This window comes from Trichosurus vulpecula, chromosome 7, assembly GCF_011100635.1.
Source record: "Trichosurus vulpecula isolate mTriVul1 chromosome 7, mTriVul1.pri, whole genome shotgun sequence".
NCBI lineage: Eukaryota > Metazoa > Chordata > Mammalia > Diprotodontia > Phalangeridae > Trichosurus > Trichosurus vulpecula.
In genome coordinates this window covers 201,766,522-201,793,386 of record NC_050579.1, presented here as the reverse complement: position 1 = coordinate 201,793,386, position 26,865 = coordinate 201,766,522, and the positions used below count along the sequence as shown (strand labels likewise).

At 38.3% G+C, this 26,865-nt stretch overlaps 1 protein-coding gene across 2 annotated transcripts in view; it reads right to left on the bottom strand.

Annotated features, from left to right (window-relative positions):
- The window catches only part of FILIP1 (filamin A interacting protein 1), a 278,842-nt gene that overhangs the window by 8,856 nt on the left and 243,121 nt on the right, over positions 1-26,865 (bottom strand). Inside the window, exons 5-6 of one of the 2 annotated variants that reach the window (XM_036766532.1) lie at positions 21,530-24,335; positions 17,177-17,400 (exon numbers count right to left, since the gene is read on the bottom strand). In XM_036766532.1, the coding sequence (XP_036622427.1) occupies positions 17,194-17,400; positions 21,530-24,335 (3,013 nt within the window). In that variant the 3' untranslated portion in view covers positions 17,177-17,193. The remainder of the gene's footprint in view (positions 1-17,176; positions 17,401-21,529; positions 24,336-26,865) is intronic. The other variant, XM_036766533.1, reaches the window with a different exon arrangement.

Sequence of the window (26,865 nt, the reverse complement as noted above, 5' to 3'; positions counted from 1 at the left end):
AAGGTATACCTTCCCCAAGGCAATTATAGATCTGAACTCCCCCTTCTGCTCCCCATCCTACACCCCACCAAAAAAGATTCACACATCCCTATCAACCTTAGCAACACTGCAGCAGTACTGACTGAGATCAGGCATATCAGCAGTTTGAGGAAGAATTCTAATATTTTTTCTACCTTACTTTTAGTCAAACAATTCAATAAACACTTACAAAGTGCTAACTAAAAGATAAAAAATAAATTAGATCCTTACAAACACCCCTAAGAGATAAGTGCTACAGGGATTATTATCTCTATTTTACAGTTGAGTAAATTGAGGCTAATAAAGTTTTAAGTGACTTGCCCACAGACATACAGTTAGTGTCAGAGACAAGATTTGAAACCATCTCTCTTGACTCTAGGACTCTTACCACTAAACCTTTATATATGAAAAGTATTTATTTCAGATTGGTGGTTTCTAATTACCCCATATCTAATTTCTTTCAGACATTAGACTCTATTTTCATGTTAATTTTTGTATTTAAAGTATTCTAGGTAGAACAGTTAAGTGGACAGTGCTAGGTCTGGAGTTGGGAAGACCTGAGTTCAAATTCAGCCTTAGACACTTACTAAAGCTATGTGATTCTAGACAAGTCACTTAACCTCTATTTGCCTAATCCATTGGAGAAAGAAACAGGGATGGTAATATCACCTGCCTTGAAGGATTGTCCAAATAAGATCTCATTTATAATACAGTTATCACAGTGCAAGGCACATAGTGGGCACTTGACAAATATTTCCTTCCTTCCCTCCCTCCCTCCCTCCCTCCTTCCTTCCTTCCTTCCTTTTTTCCTTCCCCTCCTCAGACATTAACTAGCTCTGTGACCCTAGGCAAGTCAATTAACTTCCCTTGGCCTCAGTTTTCTCATCTGTAAACTGAGGGTAATATCAGCATTTATCTTAAAGGATTCTTACGAGGACCAAATGAAACAGCATAAGTAAAAATACTTTCTAAAACTTAAAGCATTATTTAAATACAGACTATTATTATTCTATTTGGGAAATATTTTTTCCAAAATTTTCAAAACTTTTAAAATTTTGTCACTCAGGTAATAGCACCTATTACCTACATAATCCTAACTACCTCCATTTCCCTCAGTACTAAACAAAGTTCCGCATAGCTGCCACATTAATATTTCCCCCACCTCCCAAAAAAGAGTCACTTCCACGTTCAAGAAATTTCAGTGACTCCCTTTGACCTTCAGGATAAAATACAAACTCCTCCACTTGGCACTTAATGGCTTCACAAGTTGCCTCTAGCCTACATTTCTAGTACAATTTCAGATTATTCAGATAATCCCCTCCACTTTCCAGTCAAACTGGCTTCCTTGTTCCGTGTACACTTCATTTCCCTTCTCACCCCTTTGTTTATGTGCAGCCTGAACTCTTTGCCTGGAATGTTCTTCTCCCTCACTTCCTTCTCTTGAAATCTCTAGCTTCCTTTGACCTTGAGCTTGTGTCTCCTGCATGAGGTATTTTCTAATCTTGTTGATTCTATCTCCACAGCAACTCACTTACACCTTCTCTCTACTCACAACATAACCACTGTTTTAATTCAGGCCTTCTATCACCTCTTTTTCTTTCTTTTTTTATTTTGGCGGGGGTGGGGGTTGGGTGAGGGAAGGCAGGGCAATTAGGTTAAGTGACTTGCCCAAGGTCACACCCCTAGTAAGTGTGTCAAGTGTCTGAGACTGGATTTGAACCCAGGTCCTCCTGACTCCAGGGCCAGTGCTCTACTCACTGCACCACCTAGCTGCCCCCTTCCATCACCTCTTACTTGCACTATTGCCTCCTAATTCATCTCCCTACCTCGACTCTCTCTCCACTCCAATCCATGCTCCACACAGCTGTCAAAGTGATTTTTCTAAAGCACAGGTCTGACCATGTCACACAAATAGAAACTTCTGTTTGCCACTTAAAGACCTTTACCAAGTGGCTCCACCCTCATTTTTCAGCCTTATTACACATTATTCCCCTCCATGGACTCTACATTTGTGACAGGACTAATTACTTTTAACTGCTGTGATGTTTTCCACAAGGTTTGGTGTTTGTAGTTCCACATCCCTTATTAGGTATATAGGATTTTCCTTTTGAGAATTTTGTAATTGCGGGTGCAATTTCCTCACCCTGAAGAATGTACCTGACACAATATTTCTTTCTATTGGATAAATATATGCATATGCACACTTACATTTAGCTATATCAATAAGACCTTTATCCTCCTGATAAGATCTTTGTGTATTAACAGTTTAGTCCTCTTCCTGTAAGCCTAAGGAATTTGAGGTGGTATTTCATAAGGAGCTCTCAAGATTAAGATAGAGAGATAAACAGACAGACACTTCTGTATGGCCTCTGATTGCTTGCTTGACTGAATAACCCTAGGTCATTCTCCTGAATGATCCTGCAAGATCCTTGGCACATAGCCTATAAAAGTTAATTTTTTCCTATTCCTTGGTTTCACTTCTAAAACCAGCTGAGAAAGTATTTCTTTTTCCAACTTCCTATTTTTCCAATAAAAACCTGTCTACTTGGGCCTAGATAAGTCCGCAGTATCTGGAGTTTCATCTGGAGATGAAACTTCTATATCTTTTTTGTTAGCAGACCTGAAGCTAATAGGGAAGTCTTTCAGTCCCACACTCCTTTCTGCTCAATCAATTACTGCATTTAAAGATTCCAAAATATGGTCAACGTGGGAATCTGTCTTGTTTGACTATGGGTATTTGTTATAAGGGTTTCTTTTCTTTTTATTAGGAGGGGATAGGAGGGAGAGAGACTGATTTTTTGATTGACAATCAGAAAATTTAATAAAAAATAAAGATCCCAAAGCATGGATCTGGAAGCAGACATAGCAGAAATCACCTTGCTCCCCATCAATCAACATCCTGGAAGGAGAGAACATCTGAAGCATACATCAGAGATGAGACTTTTGAAAGGAAGGAGGGAAAGAAGGGAGAGAAGAGAAAGAGGGAAAGGAGAAAGAAGAAAAGAAAAAGAGAGAAGGAAGGAAGCAAAGAAGGAAGGAAGAAAGGAAAGAGGAAAAGCTGTCTTTGAAGCTTCTCCAATCTGGCAAACTGCCATATCACCACCTAATATCTGGGTACAGATTTGTAAGCCTACGGTATCCCACTCCCATCTCCAGCCAGCTATAAAGAATATCCTGTGACAAATCTCCCTTGGATATTACCTTCCCGCCCCACCCCCCACCCTTTCCCCCAGTATGGACACTTGGATTACCATAAAAATCTGTCATTTGCAAAAACATTTGCTTCTCAATGAAATGAAGAAATTGAAATGGGTAAGTGAAACTTATAAAAACTATTCATTTTTAAACTTCTCAAACCCAAGGAGTCCTCCTTTCAGTGGCTACAAGTGGTCCTAATTTAACAATCCAGCCAGACTAGCTTTCTTGCAGTTCTTATTTTGACTTTCTATCTATCACCCATCTTTGGAAATAGACAGCTTTGCACTGATTATCCCTCATGTCTGTAATGCCCTCTTCCTCACTTCTGCCTCTTGGAATCGCTGATTTTCTTCAAGACTCAGTTCGTGTCACCTTGTACCTGAGGCCTTTCTGTCCTTAAGGTCATCTTATGTTTGCTTTATCTGTCTTTTATGTAAACATACACTTATAAAGAGACATACATATATAGAGATTCAAATTATCTAGCTAGCTATCTGTCTCTCTGTCTATGTGTCTACCCACATACATGATGTCTCCTTCATTTGAATGTACTCTTCTTGAGAGCAGAGATTCTTCAGTTTTTGTCTTTGTATCCTATTGCCTAGCACAGTGCCCGACGCATAGTAGGTAATTTTAAATGGTTGTTGATTGAAACACCCTCCCCAGTTGTTAACACTCTTCCCTGCCCCCAACAAAACTATTTTACGCTTACTTTATTATTTTCTATTTGTTTATCTGTGCACGTGTTTTCCTCAGCAGGGAAACATCTTGGTTTGGAGGGGTTTTTGTTTTGTTTTTTCCTTTTTATATCATCAGCCTCTAGCACAGTGCCTGCAATCTTTGTTTAATCATGTCTGGCTCCTCATGACCCCGTTTGGGGTTTTCTTGGCAAAGATACCAGAGTGGTTTGACATTTCCTTCTCCACTCATTTTACAGATGAGGCAAACGGGGTGAGTGACTTGCCCAGGGTCATATAACTAGTAAGTGTCTGAGGCCAGATTTGAACTAAGGAAGATGAGTCTTCCTGACCGGGCCCAGCACTTTATCCACTGCACCATCTAGCTGCTCCACTCACCACCTAGTGGGCACTTAATGAATTTATTTGTCGAATTGAAGTTTCAATGTTCTACCTCAATCTTACCACTAGATGGCACTAGTTTCTTTCTGTTAATCAATACCAATGCCGTGACCTAACACTAAGCAAACTGCTGGGGCAGCTGAAATTCTCAGAAATGTATGAATAATTACGTACAAATAGTTCTGCTGAGCTCTAAAGGCAAACATGTTTACCTTGCCTCCCCGGGTTGGAAACCTTTAAATATAATTACATCATTAATAATAACAAAGTAACCCTAGATTTAAGCTCTTGAAATGTATTAAAACAAATCTTCATGGGAAAAACTAAAATGGTAATTAAAACGTCTAAGAATTCTGTCAGTCTAGAGTTGAAAGAGTTATTTCCCATTGAAAAATTATCTTTCTATGCCATCATACTGGTCCAATAAGCAAAAAACTGGACCAAGTCTTATTTAAACTCCCCTTCCAAATGTTATCTGTAACCAGGAGGACATAAACGACATTCTTTACAAATTAGGCCCCTCATGTTCATGTTGTGAATATTCAGAAAATCTGTGCTTTGGTTTCTTTGTCTCTGAAAAGGTCTTAGACTAGCTGATTTCTAAGATCCATTCTAGCTCTGAAATTTTTATTGTGACACTTTCTCACCAACTCACAAACCCAGACCTCCTTAATCACATAGCAATGTGATTTTCTTGTTAACTCCTTGCATTGTTTAGGAAAGGACAGCCTAGCTGGTTAAACTGATTTAATACATACTATTGACTAGGATGTAGGGACAGGGAGGCAATTTAGGGACAGTTATCTCCTAGTATAATCTGCCATCTTCACTTTGGGGATATATACATACATATACATATACATATACATTTACATGCACATATCTCTATGTATTTTTACAATTACAACATGCATAGATAAGTTTCAAAATGTTTGGGCACAGATTCTTTCTTTCTTTCTTTCTTTCTTTTCTTTTTTGTAGAAGAAACCAAGCCTGGTGTGCACTAGTACACTTGCTATACTGAGATCTAAGAATTAGTAATCCAGGTATGATACACATCATAATTCTCTATTAACCGAGTTCTTTGTTTATCCAAATCCTGTCCGTGTCAGGTAACAGAACATATTAAATATAGAGTTTAATTCAGTCATAAAATGGGTGTTTTTCATTTTACAAGGATAATGTATGCTAACTATGCTATAACTAAAGGCTATATGTGTACTTCAAATATTTTTTATATGCCTGGAAACAAATATGCTCCATGTATGTCCCAGTAATAGTGAGATATCATCTAGGAAAGTTATACTGTTAAAAAAATTCTTAAAATAGGCATTTTATGCATTGGTATTTTCAAAACCAATAAAAACAAATGCAATGAGCATGCCTTTGTTTGAAAGTAGTTAATACTGTTGGCAGTAAGGGAAAAGAGACACAAACCACAGGGTAGTTTTTTTTTTTAATTCCAGCAGGTCAATAACATCCAAAATCAAAAAGCTGATATTTGAGAGTTCAAGTATGACTGAGAGGTTGGGAGTGATTCACTTAATAGAACAGAGCAGAACATCTTAAGTGACTTTCAAAAGTAATCTTATGTACATCCTAGTCAGCACAATGAAGATTTTGAAACTGACCAGTTGTCAACATATGCCGTGTATTCAAAATACACGTGTATTCAAAATATGCAGCTTTTTTCAAGTCAATCATATCATCAAAGTGAGACTGGTGCACTGTATGGAGTGGTGAGCCTGAAATCAGGATAACTTGAGTTCCAATCCAACTGGAGACATTTACTGGCTCTGTGACCCTGGGCAAGTCACTTAACCCCTGTCTGCCTCAGTTTCCTCATCTGAAAAAGGGAGATAATAATAGCATCTACCTCCCAGGATAGTTGTGAGGATTAAATGAGGTTTTTGTACAGCACTTTGTAAACTTTAAAATACCATATAAATGCTGGCTCTTATTATTATCGTTATTAGAGTGCCAGAAACTCTTCCAAACATATCCAAAAGAAAGTATTCTATGCTAAGTAAAGAGAAGCTCTTTCTGAATTTGCCACTCTAAAGGGTTCTTTGGTGTTCATCTCACCGAAATTTTAATCATCATTGTGAAAATAATTGGGTTAAACCTGTAATCCACAGAAAACTGGATTGCTAAAGGGTAGATTAAAGGCTGACACAGGAGGAATTCATTATTTTTAAGTACTCTGAAGAGTCTGAGCTTTCATAAAGTATGTGTTTTATATCAGGGAACCCCAGATAGGGGAGGTACCTATTGACTAGGCATTATAGTTTTTTTCTAATTACCATATGGGCTAGATAATGTAGGCAACAAAAAGGGAAACAAGATGGAATTCAGACCAGTTGATGAGGAAATAAGTTTGATGGTTTCCAACTTACCCAATCCCTTCTTATTTTCATTGTTAAATAAATCTTAAATAGGAATTGAAAAATATTTCTTTATCATTAGAAAGCCCTGTGTCTATTCCATGTAGAAAATATTAACCCAGGGCTTAGTTACAGGAAATACTATTTGTGGGTGTGAGTGTGGGTATGTTTGCACATGAAGAACAATAACTAAGGTCTCTGGGATTGGAAAAAAAATTTGATGGGCTTTCAATAAAAGGGAATGGGAATGTAGAGACTTAGAGAGTGAATCCTTTTTTAAAAAAAGATGTTCAGTACTCAGATTTTATGGTTACCTTCCTCTTAAAATTACAAAGAAAAAATGCCCAAGAAGGTCATAAAGCAAAATAGGTAACCAAAAAGAATTCTTAGTTCAATGAGAATTTCATAACCGAGGCCTAGAAAATGCCTATGCTTGTGTCTCCCTTTCCACAGTTCCCTTCCCCCTTGCCAAAAGAACCGATTGCTAAAAATTTGACTGGAGAGCCAATAAGTAAATTAGATTCCAGCTGCTGTTAAGTTCTCATGTCACCCCAGACATAGTCCCTGAGTTTTAGGACTCTCAACATGAATATAACATGATCCCATTGTCAAGGGGCATATCTCCCAGAAAACAACATCCCATTAATAATTTCTCTCTTTTCACAGGTGTCCTTTTTCTGATACCAGTAATCCACAGAGTACTTAACAATCAGATTTTGGTTAACGCCGAAGTACCCACAATCAAATAGCCGTTCAGTCACCAAATTCAAATAGCAGAGCACCGAAATGTTGAATTTCTGAGCTACAGGCATTTATTTATTAATATATTTTATTTTCCTATAAAAATAAAGGATGGATCTTAACACATACAGTATTGGGGAAAATAGATTACAGTATATATTTTTAGATGAGCAATTACTTAAACATATTTATACATATTTCTTAGTATACTTTTCACTCCAGTGTTATCAAATTTTTCATTCAAAGAAATCACGGTGGGGGTTAACCACCAAAATAAGAGATTATAAGAAAATGTGTATAGGTAAGTCAATTCCTTAATAAAAACATAAGTGTTCTCTCTGGAAAGGGCTTTCAGGTTCTGGCTAACTCTTCTTGATTTTTACCAGCCACTTTATAACCACTGTGTAGAGGCAGATTTAATATATAGTCAACTCTTGATTTTGCTTAAATGGCTTCTTGGTATCACAAATTACTCATACTCCTTGGAAGCCATCCCAGCTACTTGGAAAGCCAGCTGGTTGGAAAGTAGTGGTTTACGTGTGTTGGGAACAGGAAAGGAGTTCTCAGTTTGGTGCTGTCAGAGTATCCAAGCCATAAATTACATCCCTTAGCCTTCCCTATGCTGAGAGAGGTAGCCATTACATAGTGGAGAATGAGTTGGACTAAGAGTCAGGAAGACTTGGGTTCAGGTTCATAGTCACATACTGACTATGACTAAGTGCTCCTCTAAAACTCTTAAGTAGCAAGGAAAAGTGACAACCTGCATCAGTAGAGGAAGTTTCCTCATCTCAGAGTTCCCTGTCCCAAAGAAATCATTGGTTCAATGCCTCTTTCTAATCCTTCTCCCCCAGAGTTCTGTGGACAGTCAGTCCTTTTAATGAGTCAAGCAGTAAATGGAACCAAGTCATCTGAGGAACAGCCTCACCACCGCATACCCATCATGCCCACATGAGGAAAAATAGCATGATTTACCTCTCTGCATGAGGAAGCTAGACCTGCTTTATGCACTCCAAACATTCCACCATGTGGGGAGTAGGGAGGCACCTTCTCTCTTCAGTGACTGTAACAACTTGGCCATTGGTGTAATGTCATGGACACTTGTGGTAGCATGGCAACCAGGAAACTCTGCCAAGGGGACCATGGATGCTTCATGACAAAGTTGCCTTTCTCAAACACCAAGCAGCTACAAACTCCACCTATTTTTCTGCTCCCTGACCTACAACAAATTTTCTCAATGTCAAGGAATAGGGCCAAGGAGCCCTTTTAACCAAATAGGATGATTATCCATCATTTAAAATATCCTGTGCTACTCCTTCCTATTAGTAAAAATAATATAGAGTTGAGTCTATGAAAATTGCTATCCATCTAAAGCATTTAAAACAATTTTAGGATAATTCTTGAATTCCTGAGTTTTGGGGCAGCAGATGACTTAACTGTCAACAGATGTCTCATGGCAAGCACCTACAGTAAGTCTTTTTGTGGTTGTTGTAACTTTCCACTTTTCTTTTGAGTCCCTGTGATTTTCCATGACTCTGCTCCTCATTCTAGAATGTTCGAGAGGTGCATAGTAGACAAAGACTCCTTAAGGCTTCCTTAGGAGCATGTAGAGAGTGCATCATCCCCCTGGGAATTGGGATATGCCTCAGAGCTCCTGCTCCTATTCAGAAGAAAGGAAGTCCAATGCCATTTTATTTCCTTGACCTGTAGGAATAAAGGAAACTTAGGGTTTCAGGCAAAAGAGCATCTTAAGATAGCCACCTCACTGTGTTGCTGTGAGGAAAAGGATTGATAAATTTCAACACATTGTAGAAATGTTTTTATTATTATTGGATGACCAATTAGGAGGGCATGTGTATTTGAAATGAAGAGAATGGTATAATGTCAATGCATAGAAGGTAACAAACTCTAGGATCTTTGCTAGGGACCTTTGGTAGAAGTGGTAGGTCCCAGTGATAAATCTGTTTTTGCTATGATATCTACACTGTCTCTGGTCTTTCCTTTTGCCTCATGAGATCTAATCAACCCCACAAAGCAGAGAAAATCTTGACTGAAAACTGTCTCCCATCCCATTAAATATTCGATCCTGTTATTACCACATTTAGATATGAGCATCCATTCTGCTTAAAAGTTCCATCTTGTGTAGAGAATTCAAGAAACTTCCTTTGCTGCCCGGGACTCAGTGCCCTTCATCTGGACTTAGTTCAGTTAATTAAAATGTCTTCTGGTAACTACCAGTCCTTTTCACTGACTCCAGGACACTCTTTGACAAGATGATATAAACTCATGGAATTCTTAACTGATCTATGGTTGACTTGATTCACTCTAACACATTATTCTCTCTATTTCATGAGAAACAAATTAAAATTATCCTTTTAATTCTATAACTCATCTTCACTTGTATAGGGATCCCTCTGGCCCTGATTATTGCCAGTAATTTCTTTTTCAAGCAAGCTAATCTTTTTAGATCATCTCCCCAAGTGGATGAAGTTTCCCCAAAGCAAGCAAATTTGGACTCTTGCCCTGATGTATGAAACTAATTATGAAGGGGAAAATATTAATTGGCACAAAGAATAGGTACCAAACTCTATTAGTCTGTTCTGTTTTGAATCATGTTTGCTACAAACCTTTGCTTCTTTTTACACAGATTCTAAAATAACTGCAGTTGATTTAATTTTATATCTATTCTCATAATAGCCATGGAAAAATATTATCGCAGAAAATAGAGTTGATTTACTTCCTTGTGGGTAAGGACAACAAGTTGTTCATTAAAAAAAGTTAAAGCTTTGGAGAGTACTTTTTAAAAGATTATGTCTATGTAGAAAACTCAAAATTCTCCAACGGTTTAGCAATGTAATATTTTGGTCACACATAAAGGTCCCACCTCTGACACCTATTGGCTGTGTGACTGGGCATATCACCCAACTGCTCTGTGCTACAGGCAATTCTCTAAGAGTCTAAACAGGAGAGCAGAGGCATTCTGCCTCCCTGAACTGGTAGAGGAAATTCACTCATCCTACACCAGTGAAATCAGAGGTCTAGTCCTTATACCTGCCCATCCCTCCCATCCTGCGTTACTAGAAGAATCTTTGTGTACATTTGTATATCTCTATAGGCCTGCATGGTTATGTATCCTGGTTACTGTCATTTTTTAGAATTCTTTTTGTGACATAGTGGAAGGAGAATATGAATGGGAGTCAGGAGACTAGCCCTAATCCTGTAACTGCTACTCATTAATTGTTAATTATTGTAATTAATCAACCTTGAGTGAATCATGTAATTTCTCCAGTGCCTCAGTTCTCTCATCTGTAACATGGCATAGCTAGTTGGTGCAGAGGATAGAGCCCTGGACAGTCAGGAAAACCTGAGATTAAATCTGTCCTCAAACTCTTATTAGCTTTGTGACCCTGTCAAGTCACTTAAGCCATTTGACTGAGTTTTCTTAAACTGCAAAATGGGGGTAATAATTGCACCTAGGGTCGTTGTGGGATCAAATGATATAATCATTGTAAAACATTTAGCATAGGTGCTATATAAATACTAACTATAATTATCATTTACAATGAAGCTTTTAACCTAGGATCTTTTAACTTAAAAAAGTGGTAGCTATATTTCAACATAATAGATTTATTTTGTAATTCTATGGATAAATGAATTTAAAACATTATTCTGAGAAAGGTGCATAGGCTTCACCTTACTGTCAAAGGCATCCATGAATTAAAAAAGGCTAAGAGCCTCCGACTAGATGATCTCTAAGGACCCAGCTCGGGAATTCCATGATACCTTCATATAATGAGTGACTTTTGGAGTGTCTTAGGGAGCTTTGGTTGTCAAGACAAGGAAGTTTGTTAAGCAGCAACTTTGAAACTATAGAAGGGAAGGAAAAAAGGAAAATGAATGAGAATTTATTAAGCACTACTTTGTGCTAGGCACTATGCTAAGGACTTTACAAATATTATCTCATATAAAAATAATACCCAAGAAAATAGCTTGTTTAGCTTTCATGGGACATACAAGGACATACAAGGGACATACAATGGAAATGATGTCAATCTTACATCTCGTACTCAATAAATTCCAGTGGCTTTCTATTGACCCTCTAGCTCTTAACATATTTCACAGCCTTGTCTCCAACCTATGTTTCCAGGTTCATTGTACGTTGTTACCCATATTCCATTCTGAGATCCAGCAAAATGCTCCTCTCTGTTCTTCATACATGGCACTCCATCTCTCACCTTCATTCCTTTGCTCTGGCTTTCCCCTACACATTCCCATCTCACCTACAACCTCAAAGAATCCTTCTTTTCCTTCAAAGGTGCAGCATAAGCCTTTCCAGATCCTTCTAATGGCTAGTGCCCTCCCTTCTAAACTACTGTGTATTTAATTCTTTTGTATTTATTCTCTTTCTATTTATTTGACATATGTTAATATATGTCCTTGCTGTCTTCACTGTTAGATAAGCTTGTTGTAAGCAGTGTTATTTGCATCCCTAGTGCCTAATGCAGAACCCTGGCACATAGTAGGTTCTTAATAAATGTTTGTTGATTGATTGAATATTAAAGGGGAAGGATCTTAGAGACATTTAGTCATAGGAGTATGGCATCTTAGATTCAGAGCTGGAATATACCTCAGAGATCACCTAATCCAACCCTCTCATCTTACAAATGAGGAAATTAAGGCCCAGAAAGGTCAAGTGTGCAAGGGCTCACAGAGAGTAAGTGGCAGAATAATAATTTTAACTCAAGTTCCATGATTTAAAATTCAGCACTTTTTCTACAATATGAGGAGAGTGAGGCAGTGACAAAGGCTAGCTGGTGCCAAAGCCAGGTCTAGAACCCAAGTCTGAACTTCTACTCTTGGGCTCCATCAACTGTTCCATTCGTCAACAATCTTCTTAATAGGAAAATTCTTCTTGATAAATTAACCTAAGTCTCTTCTGCTGCCATTTAAACCAACTTCTCTTCCTCTTTTTCTTGAGTACAGCTGGATTAATGATTAATTCATTAGGGTTGGACTAGGTGATCTTTAAGATACTTCCAGTTCTAAATCTAAGATCCGTGCTCCTACAACTGAACAGTCCCTAAGATCCTTCCCCTTTAATGTTCAATTAATACCAATCAATAAGCATTTATCAAGAACCTACTATGTGACAGGCCACTGTATTAGGCTTTGAGAATCCTTCATGGACTTGGAGACTACGGCTATGTCACCTTTTCAAAGCTTTCTCTTCCCCCTGCTATACGATGCTAACCTATTTAGACCCTTCTGTAGATTAAGTGGAAAAGTGCATGTCTCCTGAATGTGTTTTCTAGAAGCACAACTGTTAAAACTGTTCCTACATCATTGAAGGCAATCAGTTTACTTAACTATCAGCCTGTTAGTGAGTATCAGTGGTGTGAATGATTGTGAATTGCCAATCCAGCAGTTATCTCCCAGCAGCTCTATCTCCCCTGTCATCTGAACTCTGCCCTACTTAGTGCTGTGGAATGGGAAAGAAGCAGCCTACCTTACTGAGTATTATTATTTTCATTTTTCGGATTTCTTTTTGCCCTATTTTTTATTTCCCTACAGGGGCTCATTTCTCTGTTATTCCTTCAAAGACTGACAGACTCAAAGAGAAGAAAGTCTATGAAGTGATAACACCAGATCATCTTGACTCTAGTTTGTTTTCTACAATGAGTGCGAATATTTTGGGGAAATAGACAGTCTCCTAGACAGTGGGATAAAACTCCAAAAAATGACTTCTGTTTTACTCTCTCCTTCCTCTAGTCCCCAAACCCAGTCTATTAGAGCTGTAACTAGGGTGGAATGAATAGCACTGATGTCCAGAGCAGGCATACTAGTATCCCTATCCTTGGCACTTTCCCTAGAGTGTTGCATTTCAGTGATGACCTCTTCTTAGGGCTCTGTTGCATTGCAGTAATGAGACCTTCTTAGGGCTCACCTCAGCCAGTGTGGGGGACTGTCTAGGGTATGGTCAACCCCCTCCCCTCCACCTGTGGCTGAATTTTCTGTTTTGCTGCCCTCCTCTACTCTTTACACACCCAATTTTGTTTCAGGGGAAAAAGGGTTCTCAGCTCTATTGTAATACATGTATATGGCTAGAGATTAAGAATGAAAGGTTCCATTCTTAAAATATAGAGATATCTGTTTCCCTCTTTCCCTTCTTCCCACTCTCCTGTCACACATGGTATCTATCATCCTCATATTTTCCCTTCTGAGACACCCTTTGTCCTCAACCAAGTCTCTGTAGTATATTACATGTTGTCTGGACTCTGCTAGGAAATGGGAAATTCTAGTCTATTTGGGGGTCTTATGCTCTTGGAACATTTTCCTTTCCCCAAGACTACATTATCTATCATACTATGGCAGAGTTGTGTGTATGTTCTTTTAAGAGCCTTCAAATGAAAGATGAATTAATAACTTAACGAACATCCTGAAATAGCTAGAGAACCAAGTAAGCATCCCAACTACCAGGCCTGCTCCACGCCCCCCCCCCCCCCCCACCAAACCCTACAAAATTGCTAGCAGAAATTTAATTATTCAGCAAAAGCAGAAACAGGGTTTTTTCCCTCTTTTATTAACTTTTAAACTAAACTGGCAGCTACTGTTTTGAAGGAGTTACAAAAACATGAACCCAAGTTTTCCCATAAGGAAAGGTAGGGGTACAGTGCATGTCAAATGGTTATTACCCTAGTAGTCGAAGCTATTCAATATAACTTCCTAATTCACAGTAGGAACATGGCAGAATGAATATATAGGCTTGGGTTCAAATTGCATCTCTGACATTACCAGTTTTAAGACCATGAACAAGTTATTTAGGCTCTCTGAGCCTTGGGTTCCTCATTATAAAATGGGGATAATAATGCCCATGGTCTTTACCTCACAGGGTTGTTGTGAGGCTCAAGTGAGATGAGGTATGTAAAACATTTTGCCAACTCTAAAGTGCTATATAAATGTCAGTAATTATCATTCCCAGGAAGTAATGCATATAATGGGATGATTTGGCTGATCATGTCTTTTAAATTTTACTAGACAATTCATATCCAAGCAAGGAATACTGTTTTAGTCAGTTTTTGAGTATCACATCATGCTCACTCCTACCAAAACCTACCCAAAAGCATCTTAGAAACATTATGATCACAAATGGGAGCCAAAAGCTGGTGTGCATTTAATCCTCCACCTCCTATCCCCAGTGGATTTTCACTTCTAACGTGTGGCTTAAAACAAAGTTATACAATAAATGTAGAGTTTGTTCTAAAGTCACAAAGAGAAACTATCACAGAGGTTGCTTTTCATCATTTCTGGAAAGCAAACATGTGTTAGTTCTGCCAAGTTTTCTTAGTAGACGCACTTTGTAGACTAAGCTGTTCCAAGATGCAGATGTGTAAACATCCTGTGGATGCACTGTTAAACCTTTCCCAGCATACTGTACGCTGACAATACTGTCTTCTCATAGGAAGATCGGGAAGCATATTGTGAGCAGGTAAGAGCAAAAATAGCAGTAAGCAATATTAACACTGTGATCGAAACAGGAATGGGGCAGCTGCGGGAGGGGGCCTGGGAAAGGCAGCAGGGAAGGTCAGAAAGACTAAGAAGCCTGGGGCCTGTGAGAGCCCATTTCACTCCATCTTTACTTTATGTGGTAATGGCGGTCAAAATTAGACAAATGCCTGGTAAGGCAAGGGTTCTATTTTTTTGAATGTCCTTGTTTTTGAAAGTTTTGGGTAGCAACTTTATCAAAGGTGGGATGATATCTTTTTTAGACAAGCACAAGAATCAATAACTTAAAGATGAGGATCTCCTGGGGAAATGTTATTTCAAAGTCCCATTTCTTAAGCATTCATATCTTTCTGATCTTTGAACTCTCTTCCCCCAAACACGGGACTCTACCAATACAACACGGCTCTGTTATGGGCCCTTTCCTACAATAACATTTTGAGTTTATACCTTAAGAATCCAAGGGCAACAGGCCACGGGGGCCTGTCAAGAAAAGAAGTGTGGAACACTCCTATAAACTCCTATAAACAATTCAAGTCAGGGTCTTGCCAATGACGAGAAATCTGGCATGGGAAAGAGCAATGTCTTTACTACTGAAGCATGAGTCATGTGTTAAAAGGTGATTAACTTCCCTCCCTTCCCCTTTTTGAAAATATGAAAAGAAGTCCTCTGGTCAATTCATTATTTAATTCCTACATTTTACAAATTAAAAAAGAAAATTCCAGATTTGTAACTTTTGGGTTGTTGTAGTCTCGTAAAGTTCACTCAAATGGTTCAAAAATTAAGACGGAAGCGCAGCCTGTGTGAGACCTTGTATGCTAAGCTACTGTTAGCCTTGAGCTCACTTTCTGTTATATGCACTGAAATTGCCAGTGTCTACTTAAATATGATTAATCACATCAGAATGACATCTGGTTTTTGCATCCACACCCAGTTTCATGCGTATTAAAACATGCTTTGAAAGAATGAAAAGGGAAATGAGATAAACATGGATAAAAATGATAAAAGGAAAAAAATCTACTTCTCCATACCACAAAGACTCCTGAGACTGGATCTACACTCATGAGCAAAGACTTCAATGTGACTTGGGGAGAAAATCAGAATCCAACTAAGCAGCATATGAAGCTTTGCACAATGGAAACAGTCCTGGACTTGGAGTCAGAAGGGCCTGGATTCAAATCTTGACTCTGCCACTTACTACCTCTGTGGCCTGGGCAAATCACTTAACCTCTCTGGGTCAATTGCTTCATCTATAAAATGATGGATTTAGACTAGCCAATGTCTAAGGTCCCTTCTAGCACTCAGTTTCTGGTCCTATGCTTTTTTTTTTCCTGGAATCTCACCAGAATACATCAGCAATTCCTTTAAGACATTTATTATGATCTCTGTTGGGCTGCAGGATAGCCATCTGGAAGCTACAGTCATACTGCATACAATTTAAATACATTGCATTTTTTTAAACTTGATTGTAGCAATATTACCGTTAAATCAATGGTTTTCAGATTATCCTCTGTAAAACTCAGGGAATCTTTCAGAGACTGCAGGAAGTCTACCCTCTTTTGACCACTGACCCCTCCCCACCAAAAAAAAGAAATTCAGTAATAGTAACAATTCTATTTATGGTGCCTCTGTCATTCATTTTTATTGTATTTTAAAATTCGAAGGAAATTATTCTTTGAAATTAATTTAGGGAAGAATTTTCTTTTTAAATTTTAGATAACAATGCTATTATTTGAGGCATGTATGGTAAGCCAAGAGTTCCTTAGAGGTAGAGGAAATTATACGTAGCTGTAATTGTATCTTATTTTATGTGACCTGTTTTTTTAATTAAAAACAGCACAGACAAATTAATACTAAACTAGGACTGTTGAGACTCCTAGACTGACTGGTGGGGCTGAAAAAGCCCTTAGTCATCATCTAGTCCATATCCCCTCATTTTGCAGCTGAGGAAACTGAGGGCAGAGAAGTCAAGTGACATTTCCAAAGTCTCACAACTAATAACAAAGCTCAGACTACAAACCAGGTCCTCTAACACCCACTCCAGTGCTATTTCTAGTGCGTCGTGCTGCAAGCATTATTTTGACTATAAGTTTTCTCCTCTGCACAGAGATAAAGATACACAATCAAGTAAGACATGTAATTATTAGTTCATTATTTGGTAAATGATGTATTCACAACTCAAATTAGTACATGTAAACAGTTGCCACTAACAGACAGGAGGTAGATTTTCATGGTAGCCATAATAGCTGCACAACATACCCCCTTAGCCACTGCCCTCAGCCCTTCCCCCCTCCAAGAGAGGTAGTGCTGCGGGCTGAAGATTTCTTCAGTTCTATTTTCATAGACTGAGTCTCTGCTCGAGGCTCGAATTTGGTCAGATTTCCTGCTCCTGGGGCTGCTACTACTGCCTTTCCTGCTTTCATACCTTTTGACATAGGAATGCGGGTGGGTGTAGGCCGCTGAGATGACCCATCTTGTCCTGACTGTGAAAGAAAAAAGAAACAGATGTGAAGTTGGTTTGGTTGACTTTTCTGTGAGTGCATACATCAAAACCTCGCATTCTGTTATGTAGGAATACACCCGGTGAGCATCTCGTCAGAGTTTATCTAGAAAGGGATTTATACAATTATATACAGCATTACTACATGTAACCCATGTAACATATATTTTACATATACTGGGAAGTAGAACATGTGCTATTATTTTATTATCATACAGATGAGGAATCTGAGTCTCTGAGAGGATGAATGGTCAACCCACAATTAAACAAGTATTAAGCAGCATAGCCGTGATAAAACTACAAGATTTCCTGAGTCTGGTGTTCTTCCCTCTACACCATCACGCTCCCTGGATATGAAAGGGACTAAAGTGCTGGTCTTGGATTCAGGAAGACTGGAGTTCAAGTTCAACCTCTGACACTTACTAGCTAGCTGTGTACCCCTAAGTAAGACCCTTAACTTTGATGAGCCTCAGTTTCCTCATTTGTAAAATGAGCACAATAATGCCAGTCTCAGCTCCCAAGGTTGTCATGAGGCTTAAATATCACCAAGCATTTTCCAAACTTTATAGTGCTATTTGGAATCGTGAATCTAGAATTGGAAGGGACAGGAGGACAACTAGTCCAAATTCCTCATTTTTCAAATAAGGAAACTGAGGCCCAAGATAACACAGGTAGCAAGAATCAGATGTGAGATTTGAACCCAGGTCTTCTAATTCCAAAGCCAGTGCTGTTTCCACTGTACTCGCAAGAGCTCCTGTATATAAATGTCAATTATTATTTATTATCTCTAACTCCAAAGGACTATCCCAACTTTCTTTTTCTATGGTGGAAGCTTATGAAGCCATCAGCTGGGGCGTGGTAGTCCTTTGGTTCTACAAGAGTTTTTGTTGCAATGTTGAGACAAGATTTTTTTTTTGGCCAGGCAAGCTTTGAAAATTATATTTCCCTCTTTATAATGTCCTGAAAGCCTTAAATCTTCACCAAAACATGCGCAACTTGCCTTATTACAAAACAAATACATATTATGGAGACAGGAATTTTTTCAGGCATTCAAAATATATGCATTATATTTTAAAGTAATATTAAAATATCTTTTTACCCTATATTCCCCTTCCTCCAGATGTGCTGTGCCCTAGGGTGAATGACTACTTCCCTCTCTGGCCAATCCATTTCTATTTCATTGGAAGTGCTGAGGATACAAAGAAAGGCCAAAAAAAAAAAAGTCCCTCCTTTCAAGCAGCTCATAGTCTAAAGGAATGACATGAAAAAAAGTATGTACAAACAAGATATATAGGAGAAGTGGGGACAATTTTAAAATATTATTCTGAGTAAAGGTCCATAAGCTTCCCCATACTGACAGAGGGGTTTATGACACAATAAAGGTGAGGAACCCCTGCATTGCAACAAATAGAATTTCAATGTGCTTAATAAAAGCCTGTTGACTGACCTGACTGATTTACCGCAGAAATATGTATATATAGGATTTCACACAAATTAAACTAAAATGAAGACATAATCCCCTCATACCCCAACCAAGTTTATAGATCTAAGTTTCACTGAAATATCTGCAAAGACATCTTGCGGATCTATGAACCTCAGGGTAAGAACCCTTGTTCTTAGGGGGTTTTTGCTTATAATCCAAATGATGCGGCTGATGAGAAAACTATGTAATTCTATTATCTGTGTTACAAATACCAATAGAGAAACTGCCTTCCAAAATTCTAAGGCTCTTGCATCTTTAAGAATCTAAGATATGGGAAATATCACATCCTGTTAGATGAGGTTGAGTTTTTCTGGGGAAGTGACTGGCTAATTAACCTGCTAGGTCTTCCCAACCACCACCACTTTACAACTCTTCATTTCTCTGCATCAACCCTAGCCAAGAGAAAGTGAGCTTCTTAGCAACCAACTCAGGCTCCTTGTGGCTGCCTGTGTAAGAGTCAGACAAGACAGCATTTCAACCCTTGAGAAGGATGGGGAACCTGGAATGCTATTTGACTCTAAAAGGAAAACTTTTGTATGGCTCAAAGCTGTTGTTAGAAGACTATTAGAAGCTCATATTTTAAAAGTAGAATCTGAAGGTATGTGTATCATAGAAGCATAATTTCTATTGAGTTTGGAAACATTATATAGTTAAAACAACCAGCTTCTAGTCTTCCTTAAAAGGAGGCTGAGGGGACGCTGGTGATTGTTTAAAAGTTCAAGACTCACAGATTTCCTCATAGTTACATTTCCAATTGGTTATATTAAATGTCCTAGAGCCATGTCAAACTCAAATGGAAGGGGGTTGGGGGAGTGGAAGCACTAAACTATATGTAAGAAACCCCTGGATTGCATATTGACCTAGAAAACCACCTATTAACATTATCTATGTTCTATTGTATTTTTATTTATTTTGCTAACTATTTACCAATTACATTTTAATAGGCTTCAGACTTAACTCTGGAGTATTGTGGGCAGTGTTCAACTACTCTACCCTAGATGACCTCTAAGGTCTCAGCTCTGCATCTAGATCCAGCTGTTAAATATTCTACCACACTTATATTTGCTAATGTGTTCACAGTCTACAAAGGTATTCTCTAAAAATACCCTGACTTGTTTCAAAATACATTATAGAAGAGTTTCTGGTCAGTGAGGGCTTCCATATCAGCCATTTCCCAACTCTGACAAAATCAGAGCTTAGAACAACTACAATAAAACATATTGATTTTTCACAAAATGACCTGCCTTTTTTTTATTCATTCATTCAACAAACATTGATTGATCCCCTACTACGTGCTGAAACTTTGTATCAAATAATGATAAATCTAGAGTTGGGAGGGACCTTAGAGGTCATCTAGCCCAACCCCCTCTTATTATAGATGATGAAATGGAAGCCCAGGGAAGCGAAGAATTACCCAAGGTCACTGGGGTCCTAAGGGGCAGCACCAGAATTTAAACTCAGGTCTATGACTCTAAGTTCAGTTATCTTTTCACTGGGCTTAGGATATGGATGAGATAGTCCTCATCAACTTGCATTCTTTCTAAAACTAGTAAGCCAACCAGTTAAAAGGACTTCTGCAGATGACTATGGAGCTCACTGAGAGATAAAAGATAGTAGGGGGTGAGAGAAATGCCTACATTGATAAGAGATGAATTAATTTTATGGAGGAAATTCCTAGTTAGAAATTCTACACATTTTAATGAGAGTTTTAGAAATCCCCAAACTCATATAGTGTCATCTTCTGTGAAATGATGGCAAATTAGTAATCATAAAGTTGTATGATTTTTAAAAAAACCCTTTTTTTAAAAATAGAGGGAACATTTTGCAATGGCACCAGGAACAACAGGAACACTTAAACATTGGAGTGGAAGGGTTTATAACATGCTATAGACACCTTGGGAACTCACTGTGGGGAAATTCCCTGAAGAGATGCAGATTGGCAACTAATAATTTCTGAGAATGAGTTGGGGTACTAGAAAATGTAAGTGACTTGCCCACAGTCACACAACCATTATATGTCAGAAGGGCTTGGATTCAGATCTTCCTTTTTCCCCTTTCCAACTTTGCCATGTTACTTTAACAGTTAATAGAAGAAAACCAAGGTGAACATAATTGAAAAAATTCTTGTTTGTGACATTTCGTGACTGGAATGTTGCTATTTGAAATGTACTTCTAGAGGTGAATTTGCTGATTTCTGAGGTATAAATGCATACGTAGAAAATTTACCAATTGGGGTGGCTAGGTGGCACAGTAGATAGAGCACCGGCCCTGGAGTCAAATCCAGCCTCAGATATTTATAAGCTGTGTGACTCTGGGCAAGTCCCTTAACCCCGACTGCTTCCAAAAAAAAAATAAAAAAGAAGAGAAAGAAATCTTTAAAAAAATGTACTTCTAGAATTGGTGTTTGCAAGAATTGAACCCAAGCCTTTAATTAAACTTCAGTTTCTTTCCCTCTACAATTCTCTTAGGGTCATGTAAAAAGCAATTCTGAATAGAAGGATGAACATCGTTGTTTTTAAAGAGATTAAGCTATTTGATATGGGAATATTTAAGAGTTTCTTCTCTCCGTCTCCCATTTTTTTCCTCTAGATAAATCTCAATAAATATCCTGGAAATCTGTTCTACTTACCACTGACTGGGTTCCCCTAGTGGATGATGTGGTAGCAGGTGTTATAGTGATGGTGCTTGTCACTTTGCTTGCTCCAGGCCTCGAGGAAAGGTTGTTCCTAGGAGAACGAAGGACAGTGCCAGTGGCAACCTCTTTTTCAGCTGTCACATTGACTGGTCTAACTGTAATAAGTGGACTTGCCCCTTCAGCAGATGCTCCTGGGGATCGTTTAAATTGGGAACCCAAGTGAATGTGAATTTTGTTGTCCTCTGTGGTTATGATGTTGGCATTGGAGTTGAATTTTCGTACTGGAGTTGGGACAGTCTGTTTTTCTGGGGTTACTTTGAAGACAGTCCTTCCTATGGGCATTTCTTTTGATTCTGGAGATACAGAGATCTCTGCTGGTGCAGCAGATGTTGATACTGTCATTATCTGAATGGGGGATGTGGGTCTCTCCATAAAAGTTCCCCTGCCACCCTCAGGGGCCTTCTCTCTTGAGAATGTAGTTATTGTGACTGGTGACATGGCACGTTCTGGCCCCAATGTTGTGTCACTCCCTTTTGACTTCTGAGACATGACATTTGGTGAGGGAATAATGGTGATCCGTGGTTTTTGGTTCCCTAAAGTAGGAATGACGGTGGTACTAGAAAAAAATTCTTCAGATGTTGGACTAGTTATCTCCAAAGTAGCTGTGCTATTCTCATGATCAGGAGTCACTCGAATATGAAGAGGCTGACCCTGCTTTGGTGAAAGAACCACCTCTCCAGGATGTCCTGGACTAGAATTGGCTTGAGGCCCTTTCTCTGGAGTTGTTTGGGGACCATTTTCTCTTTTTCTCATCCAGGGGATCCAAGATTTTCTCATTGTAAGCTCATTTGCTGCTGGAGGATATCTGTCCAGTACAGATGAACGCTCCATAGGCTTCTTTAGCCCCACCTGCCGAAGATTGCTCATAATATGATTCTCCTCTTGAAAAGATTTTCTTATAAACACAGCTGGGGTTTCTTCCTCTGCTGCTTCATTGCTTACTACATCTGTCTGCACTCCAGTAGATGCCACAGGAATATCTACCATCCTCCTTCCATTCACACTTGGCCTTAGGGCTCGGCTATAACGCTTAGAAAGTTCTAACTCTTTTGTCAAGTTCAGAACTTCCTGTCCCATGTTTCGGTTCTTGCTTTCTTCTTCCATAAACCTTTGCTGAAGAACTGAGTAGTCCACCTGTAGCTGAGAAAGCTGGTCTTCTTTGTTCATTAACTCATGAATCTTCTCTTTCAGGGCTTGTACTTCAGCCTTCAAGTCTCGACTCTTGGCCTCTTCCAACCGGAATCGGTGTCTTAGCTCAGCCTCCTGACTCACAGCCTCACCTTTCTCAATAGCTTTATTTTTTGCGATCTGGTGCTTTATCTCTTCCAGCTGTTGAGAGAGGAAGTTAGCCTTATCCTGCTCAGTTCTGAATTTTTGCTCCAGCTGATCATATTCATCCTCTGTCTTCATCAAGTCTCCTTCAACTACTTCTAATTGTTGGAGACGCTTTTTCAGTCTTTCTATTTCCAGTGTTAATTCTTTAATCTTGTTATCTTCTGGGCAGGTGAGTTCAGGTCCTTTTCGGGATCTGCTTCTGGTTATTTCTCGCTCCACCTCCTCCATGCCATCCAACCTCTTCTTTAATCGATCAACACTACAACTTAGCTCTGAGGATTTTTCTTCTTCACTTTTCAATCTACCCATTAACTCATCTCTCTCTTTTGTCAAGCTATATACCTTTTCCTCCATTTCAGACTTAAGTTTTAAAAGCTTCTTACTTTCATCAATTAGTTTCTCAGTCACATCCATAACCTTCCCTTGTTCCACCTTGAAATTTTTATTGAGCCCATCCACTTTTCTTTCTTCTTGTTTTATTTTTTCCATCATATTTTTCCTTTCATCGACCAGCATCACAGTAAATGACTTCAGCTTTGTCAGATCATCCTTTAAACTCATTTCAGCTTTTTCTAATCGGCTTTCAGAAGATTCGAGGTCTTTAACTCGACTCTTCACCACTTCCAATTCATTTATCAGGTCCTTGGTTAAGTTTTTCTCTTTTTCCAGATTCAAGTGCAGCTGAGTGCACTCCGATTTGCTCTTGCTGAAAGCTTCTTCCAGCTTCTCTAGTTCAGCCATTCTCTTCTGTAACTTCTCAACTTCAAGCCTCAGCTCCTTGCTGTGGTGTTCTTCTTCTTGCAATTTCTTCTTCAGTTCTCGACATTGTGATTCCGTTTTGGTGATCTCCTCATCTTTGCCTTCCATTTCCAGCACACGCTTCCGGAGGTTTTCTACCTCCACCATAAGGCTGGAGTTCCCACATTCCCCTTTGGCTATTTTATCTCTTAGCTCCTGAAGTTCTTCCTCAGCCCTCTGGAGGTTCTTGTTGGTTTCTTCTAGTTCCTCAATTCTTCGAGTTAAACCTACTAGCTTAAGCCTAAGCTGCCTGTTGTGTGATTCCTGATTGGCCAATTTAGCATTCATCTCTTCATGCTCTTGAGAGAACCTTGAAGATTTATGTTCAAAATCTACTTCCAACTTAAGCAGTTTTTGCCTATCTTCTTTGGATTTTGAAGTAATAGCTTTTAGCTTCTCCTCTTCTTCCTTTAGTTTCTGTGTAAGGTCTTGTACCTTCTGGCTTTGTAGGCCAAGTTGTTCAATGTGCATTTGTCTTTCATCTACCAGCATGAGGGCAAATGACTTGAGTTTCACCAGTTCATCTCTCAATTTATTGAGCCTCTTGGTGTTTTCTTTTTCTTTTCGAGCTTGGTAGATCTTCTCCTGCTCAAGAAGCTTTTTTAACCTGAAATAAAAAACACAATCATGCATTAACAGATTGATCAACATTAATGAGTCTTAGTATGAAATTAAAATTGAAATCATCATCTCAACAAATTATCTCATATCCATAACTGTATGTAGTATGCCAGACCTATATTAACAGGATAAGGGTAGAAAACTGATTATTAAAAATCAGAACAAAACAAAACAAAATTGAAACTTACTGAAGGTAGCACAGAGACCCTAAAAGTAAAAGTCTTCAATGGGTTATAGATTTAGAACTATACAGGGTTTTGGGAGGTTATCCTGTTCAGTCAGTAAACAAGCAAGTATGAAGACCTTACTAAGTGCTTAAACTAAGTGCTGGGGATACAAAGAAAGGGGAAAAAAAAAACAGTTCCTGCTCTCAGAGGAGCTTGAAGTTTAATGGAGAACCAACCTTGGGAAACTGAGGAAACTAAGGACCATCCATGTATAAATTGTGTTACAGTCACCTGGTATTCACTGCTTTACTTACTATTTAAACTAAGTAAATATTACTTAATAATGGTGAAACTAGAGAAGACGACCTGACAAATGCAACAGTAGTTTACAAAGAGCCCTCCCCCTCCTTTTTTATACTAGGCTTACCAATGACTTTGTCTCCTTTTCCTCGCTACATAATTTTTTTTATAGAATCAAGGTTGGGAGGAAATAAGGGGCTTTTCCAAATTAAAAAAAAATTCAATGGTTGGAATTACTTCTCTGATATAGCCTTTCTTCTTTATATGATCTAGAAAGCAGTCTCCCTTAGGATAAGGATTTATTTATTTTTGTCTTTGTATTCTCAACCCCTAGGGCAACTTTTGACACAATGACACTTGACAAAAATCCTTGTTGATTCATACACTCATTCATATCTCTCAAAGTGAAAACAGCATATAATTGGTTATTTATTGTTAATTGGCTTCTTTTACTTAATCGATCAGTCATAATCATTTTGAGAATTTGCCTTAATATATCCATAAAAGCATTGAAGTTAATATAATAGTTAATATGTACACCATATGTTAATATGAAAATATCTCTGTAGCTATTTAATGTGTTTATAGTAAAGTTATAAACAACCAATAAAATGTGTTTATTTAGGTACATTTTGTTCTTTTGATAGTCACACAGACTCCACAAACGTTTTCTTCACCTAATTTGTTTTGAGTAGTTTATCAAACATTTTTGACTAGATGAGTTGTTAATAAAGTAAATGTAATTATAATAGATTTCACATTGCGTCATGCAATGACTAGATGAACATATAGAAACAATTGATAGCAGCTTTATAATAGAACCATGTGTCATATTAGTGTTAAAACAACAGTTTTGATGATTTCACCACAATATAATCTATATAATGTGTTTTATAAACCATCATATGCTACTTCAAGAGCTATATAAACATGTACACAGGACCTGTGTGACTTTGGAGAGATCACTTAAAGCCCTCTGGGCCCCAGTTTCCTGAACTATAAAATGAGAGCAGACCAATATTAACTAGATTAGTGGTGTCAAACTCAAATAGAAGCAGATCCCTGTGGGCTAAATACTGGCTACATAGAAAACCACAAATTAACATTGTTTATGTTGTGTTGTATTTTTATTCATTTCCTAATTACATTTTAATCCGGATCCAGGCAGTTTTGTGGGCACTGGAGGGTATGTGAGTTTGATATCCCTTAACAATATGACCTCAAAAGTCTATTCCATCTCTAAACCTATGATCCTAGTCTCATAAATAGAGTTGGGAGGAATATCAGAGATTATCTAGTCCAGCTCCCTCTTTTTATACGTGATAAAACTAAGACCTAGAACATCAAGTGACTTGTCCAAGATTACACAAGTAGTAAAATAATAATAACTAAAATTTATTTAGCACTTCAAGATTTGTAAAATACTTTATTTGTATTACCTCATCTGAAGCTCAGACCAACCCTATTAGACAGATGCTATTTTGCATTTTACTGCTGAGGAAACTGAGGCAGATAGAGGTTAAGTAAGTGACTAGTTAAGTAATTAGTAAGTGCCTGAGGCAGGATTTGAATTCAGATCTTCCTGACTCCAAATTCAACACCAAGGCACGGTCTTCTGGATTCAAATCTAACATTCTTTCCATTGTAAAACACTATGCCTATAGATTCTACACAACTATTCTAAATTTATTGTTAAAATGGGAGAATTTCCTCTTTAAAATCAAAGATGCTTTAGATGAGTTTTGAAAACCTCAGCACCTTTGATCACAAATACTGCAGTGAAAAGTGAAAGGAGAACTTAAGAAGCAATTATGCCCCCCTCTCACCCCCAAATTACTTTAAAGCTTCTAAGAACACAGATCAGCGAGGGAACAGCAAGATCATGATTGTCTAGGACTTAACAGAGAAGTTTCCTGAGGTACACAGAGATGAAATGATTTGTCTAGTGTCATACTGATCTTTCTGACTCCAAGTCCAGCACTCTAGCCATATTGCCTCTTAAATTATTTCATTTGAGAGATGTCACTTCCTCCTCCTCTTTATCACCAT